At 59.3% G+C, this 22,857-nt stretch overlaps 2 protein-coding genes across 6 annotated transcripts in view; one reads left to right on the top strand and one right to left on the bottom strand.

Annotated features, from left to right (window-relative positions):
- Positions 1-1,346: 1,346 nt before the first annotated feature.
- Positions 1,347-2,453, top strand: LRRC10B (leucine rich repeat containing 10B). The gene has a single exon (XM_040981855.1). It carries the CDS (start codon positions 1,602-1,604, stop codon positions 2,451-2,453), a length of 852 nt encoding a protein of 283 aa, XP_040837789.1. The 5' UTR covers positions 1,347-1,601.
- A 6,591-nt stretch (positions 2,454-9,044) lies between these two features.
- SYT7 (synaptotagmin 7) overlaps positions 9,045-22,857 on the bottom strand; it is a 53,680-nt gene continuing 39,867 nt past the window's right edge. For 2 of the 5 annotated variants that reach the window (XM_040981885.1, XM_040981887.1), the window contains 6 exons: positions 20,203-20,338; positions 16,015-16,285; positions 12,240-12,409; positions 11,807-11,921; positions 11,214-11,413; positions 9,070-9,738 (listed from right to left, as the gene is read on the bottom strand). In XM_040981885.1, the coding sequence (XP_040837819.1) occupies positions 9,634-9,738; positions 11,214-11,413; positions 11,807-11,921; positions 12,240-12,409; positions 16,015-16,285; positions 20,203-20,338 (997 nt within the window). In that variant the 3' untranslated portion in view covers positions 9,070-9,633. Of the gene's footprint in view, positions 9,739-11,213; positions 11,414-11,806; positions 11,922-12,239; positions 12,410-16,014; positions 16,286-20,202; positions 20,339-22,857 lie in introns of all 5 variants that reach the window. The other 3 variants (XM_040981883.1, XM_040981884.1, XM_040981886.1) reach the window with 3 other exon arrangements.

Genomic DNA, 22,857 nt, shown 5'->3' with positions numbered 1-22,857 from the left:
TAATATTAGAGCAAAAGAGGCTAGGGGCAGAAAAATGTGCATGCTGAAGATTTTCATTTTACTGATGGGATGGATCAGTGTGACATGGGTGTGTGACATGGGTGTGTCCCTTTGTACAATTGCTACACGTGTGCTTCACTCTACCCAACATTTGCCTTCCTGCTTTCTGATGGGGAATGTTCTTCACAGAATGTTTACTTTGTTGCCTTCTATGCCAACAGGCGGGGTGGGGGAGAAGGCAGGGAAGTGTCTGCCCCAGCAGGTGCACGTGCCCAGGGGTGCGGTTCTCATCCTTAACTTTGGGAACCACTCTATCTTTGGATGCCTCCTATTCTCTGCCGCCTCTTCCCTTCCCTCCACAGTGGGCATGTCCTGGGCATGGGTCAGAGGGAGGGTTTTTATAGCCACTGGTCAGGTGGGAGAGAAAACAGCCCAGAGCCGGCACCATTCTGTGTTGCTTCCCCGCCCCCCCGCGAATGCCTTCCTGCAATTCTGTAGAGGGGGGTCAGAGGCTCTGTCTCCAGAACACTCAATTCCAGGTGCAGGGTCAAGAATACAGGTTCCGGAGTCACGCTTGGCTGATCCCACCCTCTCATCAGCTTGGAGGGGGGACCTGGGACAGACACACTTCCATCTTCAAGATCGGGTTAAAGAGGGTGTCTCCTGCAGGCTGCTGCGAGGATTTAATGCCTGGGGGACAAGTGTTTCTTACACCAGCTTGGAAGGTGGGGGCAGGCAGGGACAGAGGGCTGGGATTGTGGGTGAGAGCACATAGTCTTGGAACGAGGCTGACGTGGCTCGTACACACGCCCCAGTCCTCTTGGGCGGTGTGGCTGGAAGGTGGCAGGAGATACGGCTGTGAGTAATCGAGAAAAGCCGCGGGGCAGAGCCAAGCCCTCGGTGCCCGCAAATCCTTAGCTGTGCACCGGGCCTGGAAGTAACTCAGCTTCCAGTTGCTGTTCCTAAGCGACCCACAGCGAGAAGCGCTGCTGGACGCGAACGGCGCACAGGACTGTGTCCCCTGTCCACTCCCCAGGTCTGGTGGGTCTGCTGTCCGGCTCCATTCCGCCAGAGCCACGGGTCCAGCGTCCTGGGAAGCAGACAGCCACTGTGGCTGCAGAAGATCGCGTCGGACGTCGAGTCCCAGAAACCCTGGGCTGGTGGCGTTCGCTCCAGGAGAAAGGGATGGGCGGGCAGCGGGCGGGCGCGGGGGCCTGGACCCCGAGAGGGCGGAGCCTTGGTCCCGCCCCACTCCGCCCTCCCTCCGCCTCATTGGCAGCCGCACGCGCGTCGGGGGTTGCCAGGGCGACGGGTCGCTAAGCTGCGAGTCCGCCGGAGCCGGAGTCAGTCGGCCCCGGGCGAAGGCAGCGGGGGAGGCCGGAGGGCGTGCGGCGGAGCGCGGCGCGCGGCGGCGGGGCCCCCCGAGCGGGCGCCTCCTCCCGGCCCCGCACGCCTCCCCGCCCCACCAGCTCCCGGCGCGCGGGGGGCAGGCCGGGGCGGGGAGCCCCCCGGAGCCGGCTCGGCCGCGGCCCCGTCGGGGCGGCCGTGGGCGGGGCGATGCCGGGCGGCGACGGTGGCGGCCCCGGCCGGGGCCCGTGACCATGGGCATCGCCGAGTCCACGCCGGACGAGCTGCCGTCGGACGCCGAGGAGCAGCTGCGCAACGGCGAGCAGCAGCTGGAGCTGAGCGGGCGGCGGCTGCGGCGGCTGCCCAGCGCCGTGTGCGCGCTGAGCCGCCTGCAGAAGCTGTACGTGAGCGGCACGGGGCTGCGGGAGCTGCCGGAGGAGATCGAGGAACTGCGCGAGCTGCGCATCCTGGCGCTCGACTTCAACAAGCTGGAGCGCCTGCCCGACGGCCTGTGTCGCCTGCCGCGCCTCACGCGCCTCTACCTGGGCGGCAACCGCCTGCTGGCGCTGCCCGCCGACTTCGCGCAGCTGCAGAGCCTTCGCTGCCTCTGGATCGAGGGCAACTACCTGCGGCGTTTCCCGCGGCCGCTGCTGCGCCTAGTGGCGCTGCAGTCGCTGCAGATGGGCGACAACCGGCTGCGCGCGCTGCCCGCCGAGCTGCCGCGCATGACGGGCCTGCGCGGCCTCTGGCTCTACGGCAACCGCTTCGAGGAGTTCCCGCCCGCGCTCCTGCGCATGGGCCGCCTGCACATCCTCGACCTGGACCGCAACCGTCTGGGCGGCTTTCCGGACCTACACCCGCTGCGCGCGCTGCGCGTCTTCTCCTACGACCACAACCCGGTCACAGGGCCCCCGCGCGTCGCCGACACCGTCTTCCTGGTGGGCGAGGGCGCCGTCGAGCGCATGGCCGAGCGCGACGAGCCCACGCCTCGGCATCCACCCCGGCGCCCGACGCGGGCCTTTGAGGACGAGGAGGAAGAAGACCTGCTCATAGGGGGTGCCAGCTCCCGGGCCCTGGAAGCCTCGGCGCGGGGACTGGGCACTTGAGCCATCGACGTCCTGGGCCATCGAAGGGCTTGGCCACCCCTGTCCTGGGAGGCGAGCCTCTGGGACGGACGTGATGGCTGCCTTGGCGGTCTCCTTGGGGTAGCCACGCGGTAGGGGGGCCGTTTTGAGGGAGACATAGGTGCAGGCAGTTCTGGGGACCATCTTCAGATGCCTCGGGCTCCCTGGCCCATCTCTGGACAGCCGCCTGGACAAGTAGTATGCCCTCCAGTCGGCCACGGAGCCACTGCCAGCACAGCAGAGGACCAGTCCGCTTTGGAGGCAGGGTCACGAGGGTTCCTGAAATCCTCGCCTTGCCTCGCCCTGCGTCTGGACGCCACTCTGACATTGGGTCTCCCCAGCGCCCACCCTTCCTGGTGCAGGGACTGCTACCTCTTAGAGGGGAGACATGTGCCTGTGTGAGACAGAACCACTCCAGGGTGGGAGCTGGCCGGGCGGTGGAGAGGCAGCTTGGAGTAGAGGCCTGTGTCTGAGACACAGGAGGGCAACTGGGGTGACAGCATTTCCGTGGCAGTTGCCCTCACCTCTCCACCTTCCTGCCCAGACTCGCCGAGGAGCCAGGCAGGCCGGGGCCCTGTCTGACCTTTTGTCGTTCTCTCCCAGCGCTTCCCGGGCAGCGCTCCTTTCCCACTCCCCTCCTCACAGCTCCCGCATCCAGCTGTCACCTTTGAAAAGACGCCACAGTGCCTCCAGGGCTTCCTGCTCCGGGAGAGAGGGGCTCTGTCCTCCAGGCCGCCGCCCCAGCACCTCTCCCACTGCCTGCACTCTCCATTCCCTTACATGGGCACAGCCGGGGCGGCTGGCACAGCGTGGGGCACGGGATGGGCACTGTGTGCCTCTGCTCCGTCATCAGGGCCAGCCTCCTTGGGGGCAAGGAGAGGGCCTGGCTTTGCAGTCCCCAGGGCCAGAGCTTCCCCGTCCAAGCAATAACAGGAGGAAGGGGCTCCGGGGAGGGGTGAGGTGAGGACACTCAGGGACACTGACGGGGCAGTGGCCCCACTTGCGCGTGTTTTCTTTAGGAAGAAAAAACAAATGGGCTGTAAGCATAAATTATATTTCTCGGATGAAGAATGTATGTTTCCCACACGCCTGTTTATTTGTAAGGCCAGAGTGCAATCAAGTCTTGCGCTGTGTCGCGTCACACCACCCTCCCCGTGACCCGCTGCTGATGGCTGCCCTTCGCCCCGGGCTGCTCTCCTTGCTCACCCCCACTCAAGGCTGGGCCCCCCACTTGCCCCTTCTCCCAGTCTAGCTGTCAGACTTTCTCCAGGGCTCACATTTCAGTCTGTCTTGGAAACACCTTTCAGCTTGGCTGACCTGCCTCCATGCTTTCCCTCCCTCTCATTCTGTGGCTCTCTTCCTATCTATCTTTTTTTAAAGTTTTGGCATTACTTTCTCCCCCTGCTGAAGAATTGGAAGATTTAAAGCAAGGAAGAAAACGGTCAGAACCTCAAGTTCAGAGGCCCTCCTCCCATGGGAAAATTGAGCCTGCCCTTCATCACCATGGCAACAGAAGCTGATGTCATACAGGGCCAAAAAGGTCAGGCTCTGCCCTGGAGCTTGGCTGTAGGCACCCAGCCCCCGTGAAAGAGGAGGCTGGGCATGGATCTGCAGGCAGTCCGTTTGCAGGGGACTGAAAAAGGAGGTGGCATGTCCAGGAACCTGAGGGTTTCCTCTTTCATGAGAAGGGGTCCAGAGCTTGGCTGCAGACCCCTGCCTCCCAGGGTTCCTCCTGTTGAGGTTCCGTCGGAACTGTGGAGGGAAGAGTTGAAGCCATCAGGTGATCGCTCAGGTGTGGCAGGAGTTGTGAGCTGTAACTTCCGTCACCTTGCACAGGGAATGCTTCCAGGCTGGAAGCAGCAGGTATGTGGATTCAGATCCTGCTGTTGACCCAGTGACCTTGGCCCTCTGGGTGTCCGTTTGGGCATAGCTCCCTCAGCATAAACACAGGATGTTTGAGAGCTCAGATTTCCTCCCTTCTTCCCAGCAGCGTTTGCCTAAAGCCCTATGGTGAGGCCCCTGGGCCATCCTGAAAGGGACTGAGCCCTGCCCCCTGGCACCCTCCAGGCTGGCACCCACACCCTGGGCCTCTCTCTGTGAAGGTCGCTTCTACCTGGCACAGAAGACAAGAAGTTGCTATGGCTTGGTTCCTGCTTTGCTCCATGCTGTCCACCAGCAGGAGTCGGATCTCTTCTGAAGGAGGATGCTGACACCAGATTTACTGCACTATTGAGGGTCCTTGTCCCCACGTGAGAATGAGGGATACCTGGGATGGTAAGGGTTATGGCCATCATGGCTGGACATCCCAATTCCCTTTGGTGATGGAAAGGGCACTGTTAGTAGTCCAAGCACTTCCCTGCCCCCAAGCCTCAGCCGTCTACGTTGACCTCCGGGAAGCAGGGAAGAGAAGGTGAGGCTTACACTGGTCCCTGGAACATGTGGTCCCAGGCAGTCAGTGAGAGAGCTCGGGCGCTCAAAGTGGAAAGAGCTTGTGCACTAGGCGGGCGGGAGAGGGGATGGGAGCTGAGGCCAAGAGGACTGGACAGCGAGGGTGGGAGGCAGGCTGTGAGAGCTGCCAAGGAAAGCAGAGTGGGAAGCAGGCCCAGTGGGGTAAGAGACTCACCCACAGCTCTTGCCTCTCCATGGAGAAGCCGCTTGGTCCTGGGCCGACAGTCAAGTGTGCAAGGAGAATAGCTGGGGGTGAGCTGGCGGCTCCTGGTTAGCCATGAGACAGCAGGCCCCCCCACCTCCACCCTGGCCAGCAGAGCTGCAGAGGGATGCCAGAGGGGACCGTTCCCCAGCATTGCTATCTTGTCCTTCCCATCTCCCTCGGGGATGGGACAGGGGGACTGGGGAAACAGTGCTTGGAGCCGGGGCCCTCCAGAGGCTTCTGGTCACCTGTCCCACAGCTTCCCCAAGACACTGGGGCACTGTTGCTCTGAAGATGGGCATTTATTAGCACATCCAGGCGTGCCACACAGAATGTGTGTTCAGACAAGGGTCCCTGCCCAGGGGCTCACAATCTACGCAAGACAAAAACACATACACGCAGGACACAGACACGGGGAGCAGGGCGGAGTGTCTTCGTGGGAAACAGAGGGCCGGGAGCCACGACACGTTCACAAGTCGTCCTGCAGCTGCTTGGCAAGGGAGGCAGCCATGGTCCAGGGAGGCCTTCCGGAGAGCAGTGGTATCCCAACAGGGAACTTGCCGGAGATAGGAAACTCCAGAGGGGAGTGGTCCCAGGTCCAGGAAATGGCTGGGGGTTATCAGAGAACAGGCAAGGGTGCACACAGACCCAGAGAAGTGACAGCAGAAGGGACAGGGAAGAAGTCCAGAGGAGGCTCTGAGCTGGGGGCAGGGTGTTGTGGCCCCCATTGCTGCCTGCTGAACTATCTCTTGTGGATTCAGGCTCTGTTCTCCATGACGCTGCTTCCAGGAAACCACCCACCCCAGAGCTCCGGGCCAAGGTCACCTCTGAGGCTACTTACCTGACCCCAGTGCTCCCTCCAAAGCCAAAAGGAAAAAAGCCACCTTTAAAACCAGCTGAACTGAGTTGCAAGAAATCTGGGGCTTGGAGAAAGGGCAGGCAGCTGGGCACACGGTGGTGTGCACACGTGTGTTGGGTGGTGCTGAGTGCAGCCAGAAGGCCCAGGTGAGAGAGAGAAGAAAATGGGACAGGGCCTTCACCCTGAGCAGGACGGGGCCACCAGGCGGGTGCCTGTGACTGGAGCACATGTAGCTAGGGACCCTGAGGACTGCCAGCCAAGTCTCCCCTGCCCGTGCAGGGACAGAGGGCCCGGGGAAGGGCTCAGGAGGGTTATTGCTTTTCCAGGTGAGGGGGAACTGAGGGACCCGACAGCAGCAGGACCACAGGCTGGAGAAGGAAGGAACTCCCCCAGGGTTCAGGATGGAGCTTGGCATAGGCTCTCAGCAGGTGCACTGGTCACGTGAGAGCCACAGGTGCCCGAGCCAACCTTGCTGCCACCAGCTCACAGACGAGGGCACCCTGCTTCAGGCCTGACCTGGGACTCTGAGCTGCCCGCGCCACTGCATCCCGATCTGCTGATGGTGCAGACCCTACAGCTGAGGAAGAGCTAAGCCCTGGCTCGTCGTCCTGTTGACCGCTGCCCCTTGCCCTGGCCGGTGAGAGGGCCGGGACCCACGCAGGAAACAGCCGAGGCCCTACTTTTTCACGATCCTTTATTAATCAGAACAGGCCTTGCCACAAAAAGCAAGGCCCATTCCCACAAAAATATGGATTTTTGCAAAGAGGAAAATCTTGCTGGCTTAGAGGGTGTGTGTGGTGGCAGATCTGAATTGCTCTGGCTTTTTCTCTCCCACCCCTTCAACCATTCTTCCTTTGTCTTTTGCTGCATGTATTTTTTTTGTTGTTGTTGTTTTTATGACAGTGGGTTTTTTGTTTCCTATAAAACACTTGCTCTCAAGGACTCAACGCAACACAAACAGTGGCCACCAGCCCAACCCCTGGGCCCCAGCCAGCCTGGGGGACCCCTGGGATTTCTTGGGCTGTTGCCCCTCATCCCTTCCCTGGCCTCTGACACAGGGGTACAGGAGCAGGTGGAATTGGAACAGCAGTCACATGGGGGAGATGGCCACAGGACAGCTAACAGCTACATCTAAGGGTGCCCACAAAGATGCTGGCGGAGCTGGGGAAGGGGCCAGGACACAGTGAAGAGACAGGCCAGCCGGCCTCGGCTACCCCTGGAGCCTCTGTGTGTTGGAAAGGGGGCGGGTGAATGGGCCTCACTCTTGGCTGCCTGCTATAGTAACACATCGCTCCCTGGAAGCACCTTCAAGGTCCCCCTGACTTGACCCCCCTCCCCTCGGGGTTAGGTGACAGTGGTCTCACAGCCTCTCCTATGAGGTAGGTGAACTATTATTACCACAGATGGAGAAATTGAGCCCGGTGGATGGGTTGGGCTGGGCTGGGCATGATTTGCCCAGGTTCCTGATATGGTGACTGCAATCTGGAGCCCTCCCTCCCTCAAGCTCCCTGCTTCCCAGCTCCCTGGAACCTCCACCCTCTGCCCCCCATCCCCAGCCCCAGGCCTCCCATGAGAGCCCACTCCACCCTCTGCCCCCCATCCCCAGCCCCAGGCCTGCCATGAGAGCCCACTCCACCCTCTGCCCCCCAAGGCAGGCTGGAGGACCCCATGCCTTGTTCCTTGGTGGGGTCCACCCAGAGATGCTTTCTGCATGTAACTGGCCAAGCACTCCAGGGGCAGGCCCTAGGGGCTATGCCCCCCACGATCTGTAGGAATTGCTTGGGTTCTCCAGAGGCTCCCCAAAACGCAAGGGGTGGGGCTCCCTGGGCCTCCCGAGTTGAGGGGCACAGGAACTAGCACGAATGTGAGAAGCAAGGTGCTTTTGGGGCAGCTCCCAGTGTCAGCAGAGCTGCGCTAGTTAACACGGGGCATTAACATGTCATGTGGGTGACTGCTTGACATCGGGGTTACTCCTTCCACTCACACTGGCCGGGAACTTTCCTTCCCAACCCAAGGGAGGGGCGGGGCCAGAGTGAGCCTGCACTGAAGACCACCTAGAGAGGGACTAAGGTGGCCTGCCTGGAGCAGAATGCTCAGCGCAAGCGGAAGCCTAGTTCCTAGAAGTCCGTGCTTTCCCCACACTCTGCATGTGGGGACCCGCGCCGAGTCTCCGCCCGTCCTTGGAGTGTTGCGCCCACTGCCTGTGGGAGCCCTGCGCCCCCTGGCGGTGTGTTGTGGGAAGGTCGCGGCCAGGCCCTCCCCTCCCCCAGCTCTGCCACCAGCTGGGGCTCCTGTGAACAGGACTTCCTTGGGGCCTTGGGGACGGGAGGATGAAGCTGGGATCATCCTGAAATCTGCTCTCTGCGAGGGGCAGCCAGTTGTGGCCTGAGCAGTTGCCGAGACGGAGACCCCGTGGGGCTATCTCAGAACTCCCGTGTGGTGAGTGCAAGGGGGAGGAGCAGTTCTGGGGGACCCAGGAGCGGTGGAGGTGAGTGGTGGCACAGCTCAGGCGATGGACAATCAGAGACTCCGCATGCACCGGGAAAAGGAGAGGGAGGGGAGGAGGGAAGGAAGGAGGGAAGGCCGGACTGCAGGAGTGTGGGGCCAGGGGACGGGAAGCTGGGCAAGTTAGCTGGAAAGCTTGGGCATTACTAACCACCTGGCTGAGATGAGATAGTGGAGTGGTGTCCTGGGGTGCAGATGTTAGAAGCTAGGTGAGGGGGCTCGGGGTCCCCCAAGAAGGAAGGGGGCAAGTGAGACCTGGCAGAATGCTAGGCACCTGGCAGGTGCCTAAAAGGTGACACAATGTTCAACAGATGAAACTGGTGGGGGGAGGCGGAAGTAGAGACCACAGGGAGTGGCTCTGAGGATGCAGGAGGTAGCTCCCTTCTCAGCCCTCCTCCAGGGTCTGTCCCCTCCCAGCCCGCCCGCACCCATCTCTGCTCTCCCAGCCCCTGGCTCTCGTGGCCAGGCTCTCTGCCAGTCTTCATTCAGCCTTTGTGAAATGCATGGCTGGCAAGCACTGCCAGCCCCATGGAGGGATGGGGAGCAAGCCGCTCCCACACGCACAGACACATGCACCCACGCACACACGCAGTGGACACAACACAAGTGCACAGGGCCACGGCTCCAGGACCGGGAAACAGACACAACATTCTCCTGGCTGTTCAGGGCCCAGCCGGCCTCTGACACTGTCCCCCCACCTCCAGTGGCTGGGGGGCACCTCTGCCTGTTCTCTCCTGGGTCCCAAAGCAGGGATTAGGAGGTGGTGGCCTCTCTCTCCACTCCAGGCACTGCCTTAAAGAAAACGGGGGCCCCGTGCCCACCTGGCGGGCCTCTGGAGGGAATGGCCGGTGTGGCCCCTGGGAGCGCTGCCCCCCCTTCTTGAGGACTGGCAAGTCAGGAAGGAAAAGGGCAAAGCAGGAAAATGGCTCCTGGAGCCCCTCCCCCGAGCTGTGCCGGTGAGTGGGGGGATGGGGCTGGTACTTCCTAGAACTGGGGCCCAATCAAGTCCTGGGACCCCTCCCTGGCTGAGCCCTCAGGGTCTTCCCCTCACCCATGGCAAGGGGGTGCCAGGCCTGGCATTGTGCATAAAATGGCGAGGGCAGGATGGGGCCCCGGGCCTCAGCCCCCTGGGCCTCCTTGGGCCCCACTCAGGCCTTCAGCTGATGCCACTGAGCCACAGGCTGGCGGGGACGGGCGATCATGTCCTTCCAGTGTTTCACCTCCCCCGGCCCACTCTTCCAGGACAGGTAGATCTGAGGAGGAGAAAGGGAGAGGGCTGCGTCAACACCGAGTCTGGGGTCTGCCTCCTGCCCCAGCTGTGGGAGACCTGGGCCTCCTACCCTGTAGCGGTACCAATCATCCAGGCAGGTGGCACCCTTCTTCCCTTCCCTCAGCCTGACCCTCCTCTCAGGAGCCTGCTTGCCTGTTTGACTGTGGGAGTGCTCACAGAACAAGCTTCTGCTCTGCCACTTAGGGGTGGAGGGACTTTTCCCAGCCTCCAGCTTTCTTCTGCAAGACGGTCACGTGGCAGCCCCTGTCCCATAGACAGTGTCCAGCCAGGACCGTCAGCTCCTCTGTCCCTCTGGAGCTGGTCAAGGTCCTGGAGCCTTGGTGTGGCAGCGGGGAAAGGGGCTGCTGTGTGCCCGCTTGACTCTGGGAATGCCTCTCAGCATAGAACCCACAGTCCTGAGCAAAGCAGGGAACACAGCAGGGGCCGATTTTGGGCTTCCAGGGGTTGAGCTGGGGCTAGGAGTCGGAAAGCTCAGAGATCTTAGGGCTTCCCCAGTTGCCCAGGCTGATGCTTGGAAAAAAGTCTGTCTTCTCCATGACTCAGTTAACAGAAGGAGATGTGACCATGATGAGACAAAGTCCCAGCTCCCTAAGCTTTGAAAGAACCTGGAAGGAGATGTAGCTGATTAACCTCCAGCCCCTGAGGCACCTAGTCATCCCCTTCCTACTTCCCCTGCTGCCCCACCGTCTTTCCCCACTGCCTGCCCTGCTCCCAGTCAACCACAACCTAGGTGGGGACGGATCAGAATAACTCACTACAGCAGTAGTGAACATATAAGCTCCACGTCCTGTGCTGAGCACCACACTTATTCTCTCAGCACACAGCAGAGCTAGGACTGTCTCACTCTCCACCAAGAGGAGCAAATGAGACTCCCTGGGCTGTCAGCTGTCGAGAGGTGGGGCTGGGACCCAGAGCCAGGTGGTCTGACTCCGGGACCTGCACTCTCCAATCCCCAAACTCACAGGAGCACACTCTCCAAGGTAGAAAAACGGAAGTGCGCATGTTGCTGCCCAGCGTCACCCCAGAGGGATTCAAGGGATTTGGCTCTGCAGGTTAGCATGGTGGGCAAGCCGACCACCACCCCATGAAGCTCTCAGGGCTGGCATTAGCAGCTCCAGCTCACTCATGCACAAGGAGAGGCCCAGCTCAAGTGGTCCCAGCTGCTCAGCAGCACCTGAGGTGGGCATTCAAGTCGTGTCTCTGGAGTCTGACTGCTGCCTGACCCCACTAAGCTACCTTTTATAGAATCCAGGCACCCTGCTCTCAGCGCTGTGCCTGAGCTGACCAGCACATAGTGGGCACAGGCTGCAGTCGGGAAAGGGCTGACTGTAGCCCCCTCATCACCCAATGTATTCCCCATTCTCTCCTTGCCAAGGCTTTTCAAGCATGTACCCTTGCAGGTGCCTGCTGTGCCAGCCACATCGCCCTGCCCTCTACCTTGCCAATGACATCATTGCGGCTGAGCTTGTCCTTGTCCATCACGGTGATGATGATGGTGGTCTCTCTGAGCTTCTCCGTGGGGATGTCGAAGGCGAAGGACTCGTTAAAGATGGGATTAAGGTTCCTCTTCATCGTCACCGTCTTCTTCTTCTCCACCCGCTTGTCTTTGTACATCAGCCACACCTTCACATAGGGGTCTGCAGTAGGGGAGGGGAAGGGTTAGAGGGACAGGAGAGGCAGCTGAGGCGGGAGGGGCTGTGTACTGTCCCGAGAGCGGAAGGAAGGACCCAGGTAAGAGTGGGAGGAGTTGGGGGGGTCAGCCACTGGACCTTACCCTTACCTCGGGCATCCCTCCCACTAACACCAACAAGGACCCTGAGTCTGGAAGGGGCCAAATCTTCCTCAAGGTCGCAGTTCAGTGGTCCTGTTCCCCCCATCCCAAGGATGCTCCCTTTCTTCCTGACTCTGAGAAGACAGAGTCTGGGATAACAGTGACCCTGGGGATGCCCCAAGCTGTCCAGCCTGGAGGAGCTGGGTCAGAGGTGCGGGTGAGGGAGGATACTGGCCAGTCCCAGCTGTCCATGCCGCACCTGATGTGCCCCCGATGTCCATGGCTTTGAGGTTGCGGGCTTTGATGATGTTCACGATGATGGAGTTGGCAGAGGGGTTGTAGCAGAGTGACAAGAGCAGCTCCCCTCGGCTCCCCTGAGAGGGAGAATGGGCAGGCTGAGGCTGGGCCGGGGCACTCGCAGAAGGACTTGCTCACAGGCTTCAGGCCACCAGGACTCCAGATGTGTGGCTTGTCCTCCCTGACCTGCCAGGTCTGTGCACTGCCCCCTCCTAGGACCCCTTGGTTTGTTCTCATAGCACAAGCGAGTCCACAGGTGCCAGGCACAGTGCTGACCACTGCAGGAACCCCAGGGTCTGTCCTCCCCCATGCCCTGCTGGCCTCCCTAAGTCAAGGGATGGCCTGGGACCGAGCCTCTGGTCCGGCCCCCCCATCCCCCTCAGGTGGGGCCTTACACTCCCATCGCTGCATGGCTTCAGATCCTTCCAGAAGGTCTGCATCTGGGTCAGGTCCACCTTGTTGAGGGGGATGGACACCTCCCCGATGGGATCATTGCGGCTGAAGCGGTCATAGTCCAGGACCTGGAGGTAGAGGACCCTCTGCACCACCTTCTCGTAGGGGAAACCTAGGGAACAGACGAGCACAGGTGAGCGGAGGAGGCCAGCCCCATGCCCTCCTGCGGCCACCCTTCCCAGGAAGCACAGACTGTGACTGAACCTCGTCACGCACCCCCCAGAACGCTCGCGGTCTTAGGAGGTACCCTCAGCAGTTCTCCGATGGGCCTGTGTCTTGTCCATTGTATACAGAGGAGCAAAACTGAGGCTTCCTCAGATCACATTCCTTGTCCAAAGTCCCAGGACTCACGTAGCACAGACTTGGGACCACCCCTTCTTCGTTCACCCATTAGCTATCCCCATTGGTGGCTGGACGCTGACCCCTTTCACCCTGGGCTGTCCCGGACTAAGTATGTTGGAAGTGGTCACAGCTGCCAGAGAACCAGCTCTAGGAGGAGGCATGGAACAGGAAACGCAGAGAACGGCGTGGAACAAGGGAAAGAGCAAAAGACAAGAGACTAGATAAGTCCGCGTGTCCAGAGATCCCACCCTCTGTTGTGGTCTAAGGAGTTGATTAGCACTCCTTAAGTTGAGCATTCAGGAATTGGGCTTGCAGCTAAAAGCACCTGGTCTAATCAGACTCATTAGCATCCTATTTTTCTGTTAAAGGGCCTGGGGGGTAAGAGTATATAAGGAGTAATAAAGAGAAGCTTGAGAGAGACTTCCACCATCACTGGTCATCTGTCGGTGCCTCATCCCCCAGGTGCCTCATCCCCCAGACCCCAGCCGTATCCACGTTACTGGCTCTGCTGGCTGGAGCAACCCTCCACCTTGGCCTTCTCTCAGCATGGGCAACTGTTTCCTTCCCCCAGTTCCGCCTCCCTCTTCCAAGCCGCCAGCACAACCTGCCTAGTGAGCTGTGGGTGCCTCCACCCTCCATCCCCCTACCCCAGCTTTGAAAAACATGCCACGACACTGTGCTGCAGGCCTCCGGTGCACTCAGAAGCAAAGCCGACCGGCTGCCCTGGCTTGGAGTGGTCCATCCACAGACTGCCCTCCCGCTGCGTGCTTCCTTCCTGGCCTGCGTGGGTGGTGCCACTGCTTGCCCGGCCTGGTCTGTGCCAGCCTCCGCCGTGCCCTCTCCTGGCTTATCCTCATTCCTCAGGCCTCAGCTTTCTTTCCTGACATCCCAGACAGGTCAGATGCCCTGCTCCACACGCCGGCATTTTGCCTTGCACAACACGTCTCGCTAGCTGTAATGGAGATTTATCTGTCTGTTTCCTTCATTATTGTCGGACTCTCCCACCAGACAAAGATTTCCAGGAAGGCCTCCCTGCTGTCAGCTGTTGGCCTGCGCTGTCCAGCAGCCACTCCTGGTACACAGTAGGCACTGCATGAATATTCGCGAAGGGACTTGCTAACAGGTTGGCTAAATAGCTGCCCAGGGCAGGGGCTGGCTGGAGCGCTGTGGGAGCAGCCAGGCCAGCTCAGCTTGGGAGGCGGCAGGTGAATGGGAAGGAGCAGGTGCAGGGAGAAGCTGAGCTGGGATTACCTGCCGTGCCAAGGCTCAGGTGGAGATGGGGCAGCCTGGGGCTCAAGTGTGAGCTTTGAAGGAGAGGGCACAGCCTGACTAGTGATGAAGATGATGAAGGTCCCAGAGGATGGTGGACCCATCACTGGGGGTGCTGAAAGCTCGGAGCCTCTGACAGGAGCAAGTGAGCTGAAAGACAGAATCCTGCAGCTGCGTCCAGGCTCACTTCCCATGTCCCTTCTCAAGGGACTTCAGGTGAAAAGCCCGGGCTCCAAGTGGCCCCTGCACCTGTAAGCTCTTTGGCAAATACCAATGCATCTATCAGAACCTATCTTTAAAAAAAAAAATTTATTTGAGGGCCCGGTGCTGTGGCCTAGCAGCTACAGTCCTCACCTTGAATGCCCCAGGATCCCATATGGATACTGGTTCTAATCCCAGCAGCCCCACTTCCCATCCAGCTCCCTGCTTGTGGCCTGGGAAAGCAGTGGAGGACGGCCCAAAACCGTGGGATCCTGCCCTAGCGTAGGAGACTCAGAAGAGGTTCTGGGCTCCTTGCTTCGGATTGCCGCAGCACCAGCCGTTGTGGTCACTTGGGGAGTGAATCATCGGATGGAAGATATTTCTCTCTGCCTCTCCTTCTCTCTCTCTCTCTATATATATATATCTGATTTGGCAATAAAAATAAATAACTCTTTAAAAAGATATTTATTTGAAAGGCAATGTTACAGCATACAAGAGAAGGAAATACATACACACACATCCACACACACAGACTCTCTATTCACTGGTCTACTCCCCAAATGGCTCAATAGCTGGGGCTAAGTCAGGAGCCCAGAACTCCATCGGGGTCTCCTATGCCAGTGCAGGGGTTCTAAACACCCAGGACATCTTCCGCTGTCCTACCAGGTACACCAGCAGGGAGCTAGACTGGAAGTGGACTCTGGGAAGCCACAGCCGCATGGGATGCCAGCACCACAAGTGACGGCTCAACATGCAACACTACAATATTGACCCTGCAGCAGCTGTTTTGAAGAGCCTCTCTTCTGGGGAATCTTCTGCAGCACCCCTCATGAGAAGTGCCCATGGGACTCCCGGCACGGCCATGGCGGACATGGCTAACCGACCCAGGCTTCTGTTAGACAAGGAATGTCTTGAGCATTCTTTCCTGCACTCCCAGTGTGCGGCAGCGTGCCAAGTTCATAGTGGATGCTGGGTAAACGCTTGTGGACATGACTGTGCTTAGGACCCCTGGGAACCCCGCCCCGCTGGCTGTGTGTATACTACCAGGCAGCCACCTCTCTGGATGGATGATCATGCTGACCTGGGGACAAAGGACAGCCGCTGCTCAGCCTCAGCAACTTACTTCTGAGTGAGCTCACTGTCCCCTGGAAGACTGGGTGGGGTGGTAGGTGGCTGGGATGCCAGATGCAGAGCAGTCCCTAGGGTATGTACTGATGGTCTAGAAAGCTGGGGCTGTGTTGTGGCACAGCTGGTTAAGCCACTGTCTCTGACACCGGCACCCCACATGAACACTGGTTCAAGTCCCTGTGACTCTACTTCTAACCACGCTCTCTGCTCGTGGACCTGGTGAAAGCAGTGGGAAAAGGCCCAAGTGTTTGGGCCCCTGCCACCCATATGGGAGACCTGCTGCAGTGCCAAGCAACTGCCACTGCCTGGCGCAACCCTGGCCATCGAGGGCATTTGTTTGGGGAGTGAACGGCAGATGCAAGCTCTCTCTCTGCAACTCTGTCTTTCAAACAAATCAAATTTTTTTTTTTAAAACCTTTAGAAAGCCAGCACACGTGGCAGCTGGATTGTAGGGCCTTACAGGCTGCTGGGAGAGGGTTATGGCTTCTCTAAGCAGGATCCTGGCACCCAGAGGCCCTGGTGACAAGCCCAGCTTCCCAGTTCCCTGGGATCTTTAGCGCTAACAGATAAAGACAGGCACTGCGGTGTGAGGTGGGACACTCTCCCCAGCAGCCGATAGGCTCCAGTTGCACACCAAATGTATGCTGGGTAATTGTGTCCATAGGGGAGTGTTCAAGCACACAGGTTCATGCCTGTGTATGCATGCACATGGCTGGACAGGGGAAGGAGGAGAGGGAAGAGGTGACCACGGGTCAGGGAGGGTGGCTCCAGGCTCACCTTCAAAGAGGAAGGTCTCGTTCCAGTGGGGGTTCAGGTTCTTGCGTTTCACCTTGGTCTCCAGCTTGTGCTTCTTGTCTGGCAGCAGGTAGATCTTGACAAAGGGGTCGCTGGTACCGCTGAAGTCCTTGGCTGGCAGCTCCTGGGCTTTCATGATCTTCACGGTGAGCGTGGACTCCTGGAAGTTGTAGCCGACGCTGAACTGGATCCGGCCCAGGTTCTCTCGGCTGCAGCCCTCCTGGGCCTCGTCCTCCTCGGAGCCTGGGGAGAGCTGGAAGCAGGGTCGGGGGAGAGGCCAGCTGGGTTGGGGAGGTGGGTTGGGGAGGTGGGGGACTCTGCCTCCCGCATTCCTTTCCAGCTGCTCTGCCAGTAGTCAGAGCGTGCAGCTGGGAGCCTGTGCCACATTCACTTCTGGTGGAGGGAGTTCAAGCGACCAGGGTCCAGCAAGGGGAGAGGGAGACACAACAGTCTGTGCCCCAGCCTCTCTGTGCCTGCCTCCTACCCCAAGCTTCCTGGCTCCTTGGGGTCACAGCTGTTGGGGGTACTCTGGGATTCCCTCTACCCCCTCCACCCTCCCGTGGCTCTGGGGACTGGAGGGTCTGTTGTGAAATGCCCCAAACCAAAACTGGGCTACAAAACTGATGTGGGGGCTTGTTCACCCCACCTAAGACTTTCCACCACTACTCCGGTGGCTGAGAACTCTCTAGGGGCACTGGGATGATGCAATTTACAAAACAAGAAAGGCAAGCTCAAAAGGAACAGCAACCATTTGCATGAGGCAGTCATCAGGGACTGCGAGCACTGACTTGTTGGTCCTGTCTCCAGTTGGGTCAGCTGGGGTGGGCCTGGGCATGGGTACAGTGGGCTCACCTACTGACTGCGAGCTGCATTTCATAAGAGAGCTGGATCGAGTCCCAGCTGTCCCACTCCCTGCTACTGCATCCGTGACACAATGAATAATGGTTCAAATCTTTGGGCCCCTGGCTTCGGCCTGGCCCCAGCCTCAGCCTTTGCACCCATTTGAGGAGTGAACCAGCAGACAGAAAACCTCTCTCTTCCCATTCAGCCTAACTGCTTTTCAAGTAACCAAATAAATACACATTTTAAAAGTAAATAAATAGAAGGTGCCTCTGACGGCACTGCATGTCCAGGGTTGGGGACATGGAAGGCGGGATGTCCCCGTGCCTCCTGCCCATCACCTGGGCCAGGCCCTTGGGTTGCTGGGACGGGAGGCTCTGGCAGGGGTGAGGGCAGAGTTCTGATGCCTGCTCTGGGACTGTACCTGCTTCTATCCACTGGTGCTAGGGGGTGTGACGTCTACGTGACCCATGCATCCGGGTCTCTAAAAGCCCCTCCCATGGTTGGATGGGACCCAGGAGTGGGGCCCAGGATACCGCAGTAGAGACCCCTCTTCCTGCTTGCAGATCTCCCCCTCTGAAGGCACCATTCCCAGGTGCTGGGTGCTACAGCATACAGGCACCCACTCTGCCGACAGCGCAAACCTTCCATGGCGAAAGATTTTCCCTTTGTTCCCCTATGGAAGCCAGTGAGGCCACTGTTACCACCTCTCATAGAGGACAGGCAGGCCAGCAGGCAGATCCTCTCGGACTCAAAGCCGGCTCTTTCCCACAACCCAGGGTAACAGTGAGACCCTACCCACTTCCAAACCAGTCAAGACTCACCGGTGCCAGGTAAGCTACCTCCAGGGCACACTCATCACAATGTCCCACAGACCCGCTGGCAGGCTACGGGCTAGGCTCTGCCCTGGGCCACAAGCTTTGCTTTCACTCCCACCTACGTCCCAGCGAGGCAGGTGCCTCTGAGCTTCACTTTCAGTCTGGAAGCACCAGAGCTCAGGGCACTGACCTCCGCCATGGGTGACAACATGGCAACCTGGAACCCACACCCGGGTTAGTGGCTGGCAATCTCACGCACCCTTCCACCTGCCCCTCTCTCTCAATGCAGGTCTTGTGTCTGTGGCTTTCCCCTGGGTCACTGCTGTTCCTTACAGAGGACCATTTAATATCCCTGTCCATTCCTTTTCAAGTGGGCTCCAGCCATCTGAGTGGGTTCCCTGGCTCCTGGCCACTCTGGTCTCACCACAGCAGAGGCAGTGACTCTGTGCCCACTCCTAGCCTCCACGTGCCCTGAGCTCTGATGACTCAACAGTCCCCATGGCCAATCCAGGAGGGGTGTGGCATGAGTCCCTGCTGCAGCAGAAGGAAGCTTCAAGCCAGCCACTGAGCCCCTTCTCTGGCCAGCCTTGAGTCCCCCACTACTGGCTTCTGACCCCCAGCTTGCAGCCGAGAGTTTAAAGATCACGCTTGGCTGAGGTCACTGTGTGGCTTCTCTCTGCCGTCTCTGTGAAGGCCAGTGACTTGGCTTGGGCAGTTAGACTCCTCTCCCACACCTGAGCGTCTGTTGTGGCTAAGAGGGAGACGGGTCTGTACTTCCTTTTTCCGGCACGTCTGTCGGCCCCTCCCTGAGGGCAGAAAGGGACAGGCAAGCTGTCTGGGAAAGGGCTGTCCCTTCTGGGAACCTGGCTAACAGGAAGTCATAACCCATTAAAGGAGCGTGCCAATGGCTGGGCAGAGCCAGTCTGTAACAGCGGGAAGGCCAAAAGCAGAGCCAGGAACTTAGGGACCTGAGGGGGCGAGAAGGGGTGAAGTGGGGAGCCCCACAACTACCAGGTCTAGAATGGGGATAACAGCTAATGTTCTCAGCTGGATCTCAGAGCAGACTCCCAGGCCCCAAGGAGCTGCCATTGGGGAATCTACATCCTACCCACAGCCCTCCATGGACACATAGTTTGAGAAAGGCTAGGCTAGAAAAGAGCTGCGGGGAGGAAGTGAGGGGACAATGAGGGGTGTAGCAGGTGAAGCCACTCCCTGAAGTGCTGGCATCCTAGATGGCTGCTGGTTTGAGTCCCGGCTGCTCTGCTTCTGATCTAGCACCGTGATAGTGGTCCTGGGAAAACAGTGCAAATGGCCAAGTCCTCTGGCCCTAGGCCGGGGACTGGCCCAGCTTTCGCCACCACAGCCATTTGGGGGAGTGAATCACGGATGGAAAATCTCTCTTTGTGTGTGTGTGTCTGTAACACTGCCAATCAAATAAGTTAAATATATATATATATATATATGGCAGTAGGGAAGAAGGGATGGCTGGTGACACTCAATGGGAACAAAGGAGGAGTCTGGATGCTTTGGTGCCTCAAAGGGCTGGGACTTGCTGCTTTTAGGGCCATGGAAGAGGGAATTGAATTAAATCAGCACTGGTGAGGGCTAGCCTGTAGCCCACTCTCCTCCATACTGGAAGGGGGAGTGGACTGCGGAAATGACCTGTGCCAGGTCACACCCACTAGAACAGAACAAGCGCTGGGCAGACAACCTCAAGCCTTTCCCAGCCTACAGTGAGTCCTGCTTCCTCTGAGGCTCTTCCCAAAGTGGTGGGGCAAGTGGCTGTGACTCACTACGGCCAGCAGAGGGCACCATGTGAACTGTGGCTTTCTTCGGTTCTCTCTGGGCCTCCTGGCATTGGCAGTTGGGGGAATTTGCAGGTGTGGGTATGAGACTGACCTTTATTCAAGGAGATACCACTCCAAAGGAAGGCACATTTCCTGTGGTAAGCCCTCTGCTTACCACCCCTCCCCTCTAGGACCACAATGATGGCTGCACAGGTGGGTGGACCTAGAGCCCTTCTCAATTCAGGAGACGGCAAAGGAACACAAGTGGCAGGCAATGGGCCTAGCAGTGGAGTTGCCTGCTGCAACATCTACAGCCCAGATCGGCATGCTCACGTTCACGACCCTGCTCCACTACTCCCTCCGGCTTCCAGGGAGCAGGCAGATAGTGGCTCAAGGACTTGGGCCCCTGCTACCTCTATGGGAGGCTGGAAAGGAATTCCTGGCTCCCAGCTCCTGCCTGGCCCAGTCCCTTGTAACTGTGACCACTGGGGAGTGAACCAGTGGATGGGCTTTCTCAAATTACAAAATAAAAAGATAAGTATCATTTTCTCTGTTGAGACAGCTGGTAAGTAAGAACAGAGGCCTTCTTCCCTTCAATCAGCAAGTACTAAGTGGTCCCCACCCCTGGCGTTCAGCTGCCCTGCTGAAGCTCACCACTCCCAAGCCTATATCTAGATCCACAGCTGCCTCTGCCATCCACGACCCCTCCCCATTGCCCTTCTCACCATGAGCATCTCACTGGTGAGGGAGTTGACGAGGTCCGAGACAGAAGAGCGGGGCTCAGTCCGACGGTCAGACTCATCATGGGGCGTCTGGCCGGGCACTGGGGCTGTGTTCACCGCCTTCCCACCTGCAGGTAACCTGAGGGGCAGGGGTGTCTGAATGAGCCAGGAACCTGGAGGCAGGCTGGGCACCCCTGGCCTGGGTGGCTGCCCCTTATACAGGCTGGCAGGGACAATGTGCTGATCCACCAGTTTCCCCAAAGCCAGGGCCCAGGGCCCCTCCTCCTTACAGACCCTGCCTCAGGACTGTAGGCTGTTTGGGGAGGATGGCGTGCTCTTCCTCTCCATGGCTCCCCCTCCCCACTCCCCAGCAAAGCCCCCAGGCTCCCACCACTGGTTTGCATGGCTGGCCTCAGCCAGGTCCCCACACCCCACCCCACCTGCTGCATCCTGCCTGATCCTGGCCTGGGATGGGAGGCTCCGGGTGCCTTCCGCGTCATTACCATCTGCAAACATGCTCCGAGTGTCTGTCTCCTGGAGCCCCACCTGTGTTTGCTCAGGCTTAGCGGGAGCACCCTTAATAGACAGGAGAGCAAGAGGGGAAGGTGGGGCCCACCATCCGCACAGCTCTAGGGCCAGCAGCACTTCCGGCTGTGGCTGGGCGTACAGTCAGGCCAGCCACCTGCAGCCTCTGAACACTTGCAGGATGCCTAGCAGGACCCAGAACTGGGTTTTTAATGTTCAGTGTAAAGCAACTTTGGCTACATCACCAAATAGTGGCTACAGCAAACCGAGACCTTTCTCAACCACTGTGCCCCGTTCCCACCGTGCACTGCCCGTTTGACAAGGCTCTCACCCAGGGTCTCAGCATGGAGCGGCCCTGTCTGTGCCAACTCCAGGCCTTCTCCAAGAAGTTGGGTTCTGTGGCCCAGCATCTGAGTGCTGAGCCCAGGCACCATGGGGCTGGGGCTCAGGAAGGGGAGTAGTAAAAGCCTGCCCAGGGACCAAGCTGGAACGTCCCACAAGGAGGGGGAGGGGCGGGAGGCAGCGGAAGATGAGGGGCTGACAGCATGAGCTTGGGACAGTGCTTAAGTAGAACAGCTTCAAGAGTTCGGTCACTGACATGGAGCTGCACAGGCTGGACAGAAGCCATAGCCCTCTGGTACAGGCCAGCCGCCAGCACCGAGGCGGCCCCCCAGGCAGGCAGGCAGACATGCACTGAATACACCAGGCCCTGGAGGCAAGACGCCAGCATCCAACAGAGGGGAGCACACACGGATACACAAGCAGGCATGCACATCCACGCAAACACACAGAAGCCCGTCAGAGATCCAGAGGAAAAGGGAGAGGCCAGCACAGGCAACGGGCAGGTTAACCCAGAGCAGCCCTGATGTTTCCCCATCACAGCCATCCGAGAGGAGGGACATGCTCGGAGACCCAGGCATGCCAAGGTGAAATAAAAAACAAAGCAGGGAGTTGGTTTTTTTTTGGGGGGGGGGGGGGGGGGGGAACTGATGATTAGCCACAATACACCTGCTGTGAAAACCTGGCCTTGCCTCAACACTGAAACATGGTGCCCTGCCCGGCCCTGCCCGGCCCCATGCTGCTGCCGCTACCCCTCCCTCACGCACGCACGCACAGGTGGGCACACACACACGGGCACACGCGCCTGCTCGGACATGTGTTCACGCAGACAGGCACGGGGAGGAAGAGGAGACTGAAATAGCTGGAGAGGTAAAGTTAGGTTAAAAATAGAGCAGGAGAGGCGGAGAGAGCACGAGGTTGACTGCTGAAGGTATGAGAAAGTCGGAGTTATTCTGGCCACGCCCCAGAGTCAGCACGGCGTCACCATGGCTGTTGTGGGATCACGGGTCAGCGACAGAAAAGACGAGAGGCAGAGAGAGAAAGGGTGGCAGAGAGAGAGAGAGAGAGAGAGGCCTCCGGGCCCTGCGCCAGCCCAGGGACATCCCTGTGAGGAGTGGATGGGGGGAAGGAAGCAGAGAGAGGAGGCCGAGAGAAGTTAGTCAGAGCTGTGTGGAAAGGCTGCTGGGTGGCAGAGGGGCCAGAGAGGAGCAAGGCGGCCAACAGGAGGCAGAGAGGAGGCGGGGGGGACACACACGGGCAGAAGGGACATGGCGGCTGCAGGGCAATGGGGGTGATCCCTGCCCCGTCCCCCACTTGGGGTGGGGGTGGGGCCACGGTGGAAACCATTTGGATCTGGGGAGCGATGGTGATGGAGAGGTTACGAGATGAGGTGGGGGCGTGATGGACGAGAGTGGAATGGTCACAGCAGGGCACAGGAGTCCCCCTTCCCCCACTGGGCCTTGGGCCTTCCCTGCCTCCTGTCCTGGAACTGAGAACATTGTGGGCTTCTGAGCTGGGGGATCCGGGAGGCAGACACAATGTCCCTTCTCCCTGTCTGCCTGGGGCCAGTCCTACTTTCCTGGGGTCCAGAGGCAAGGCGCACCTCGTCACAAGGCCCCCAACCTGTGAGCCCGTTGCTAACAGGGAGCAGGCCCAAGGGGTGAGCAAACAGGAAGAGGGGAAGGGGATCCCACAACATGCACTGCCTGCAGAGGAACGCTGTTGAGGAAGGGATCGCTGACCCAAGCCCGTGACTCCCAAGACCTAAAGACCCAAGAACCCTGAGGGAGTGAG

The sequence above is a fragment of the Ochotona curzoniae genome, unplaced genomic scaffold, assembly GCF_017591425.1.
Source record: "Ochotona curzoniae isolate NIBS_2020 unplaced genomic scaffold, NIBS_Ocur_1.0 contig_3527, whole genome shotgun sequence".
NCBI lineage: Eukaryota > Metazoa > Chordata > Mammalia > Lagomorpha > Ochotonidae > Ochotona > Ochotona curzoniae.
This window is presented reverse-complemented; position numbering and strand designations above follow the sequence as displayed.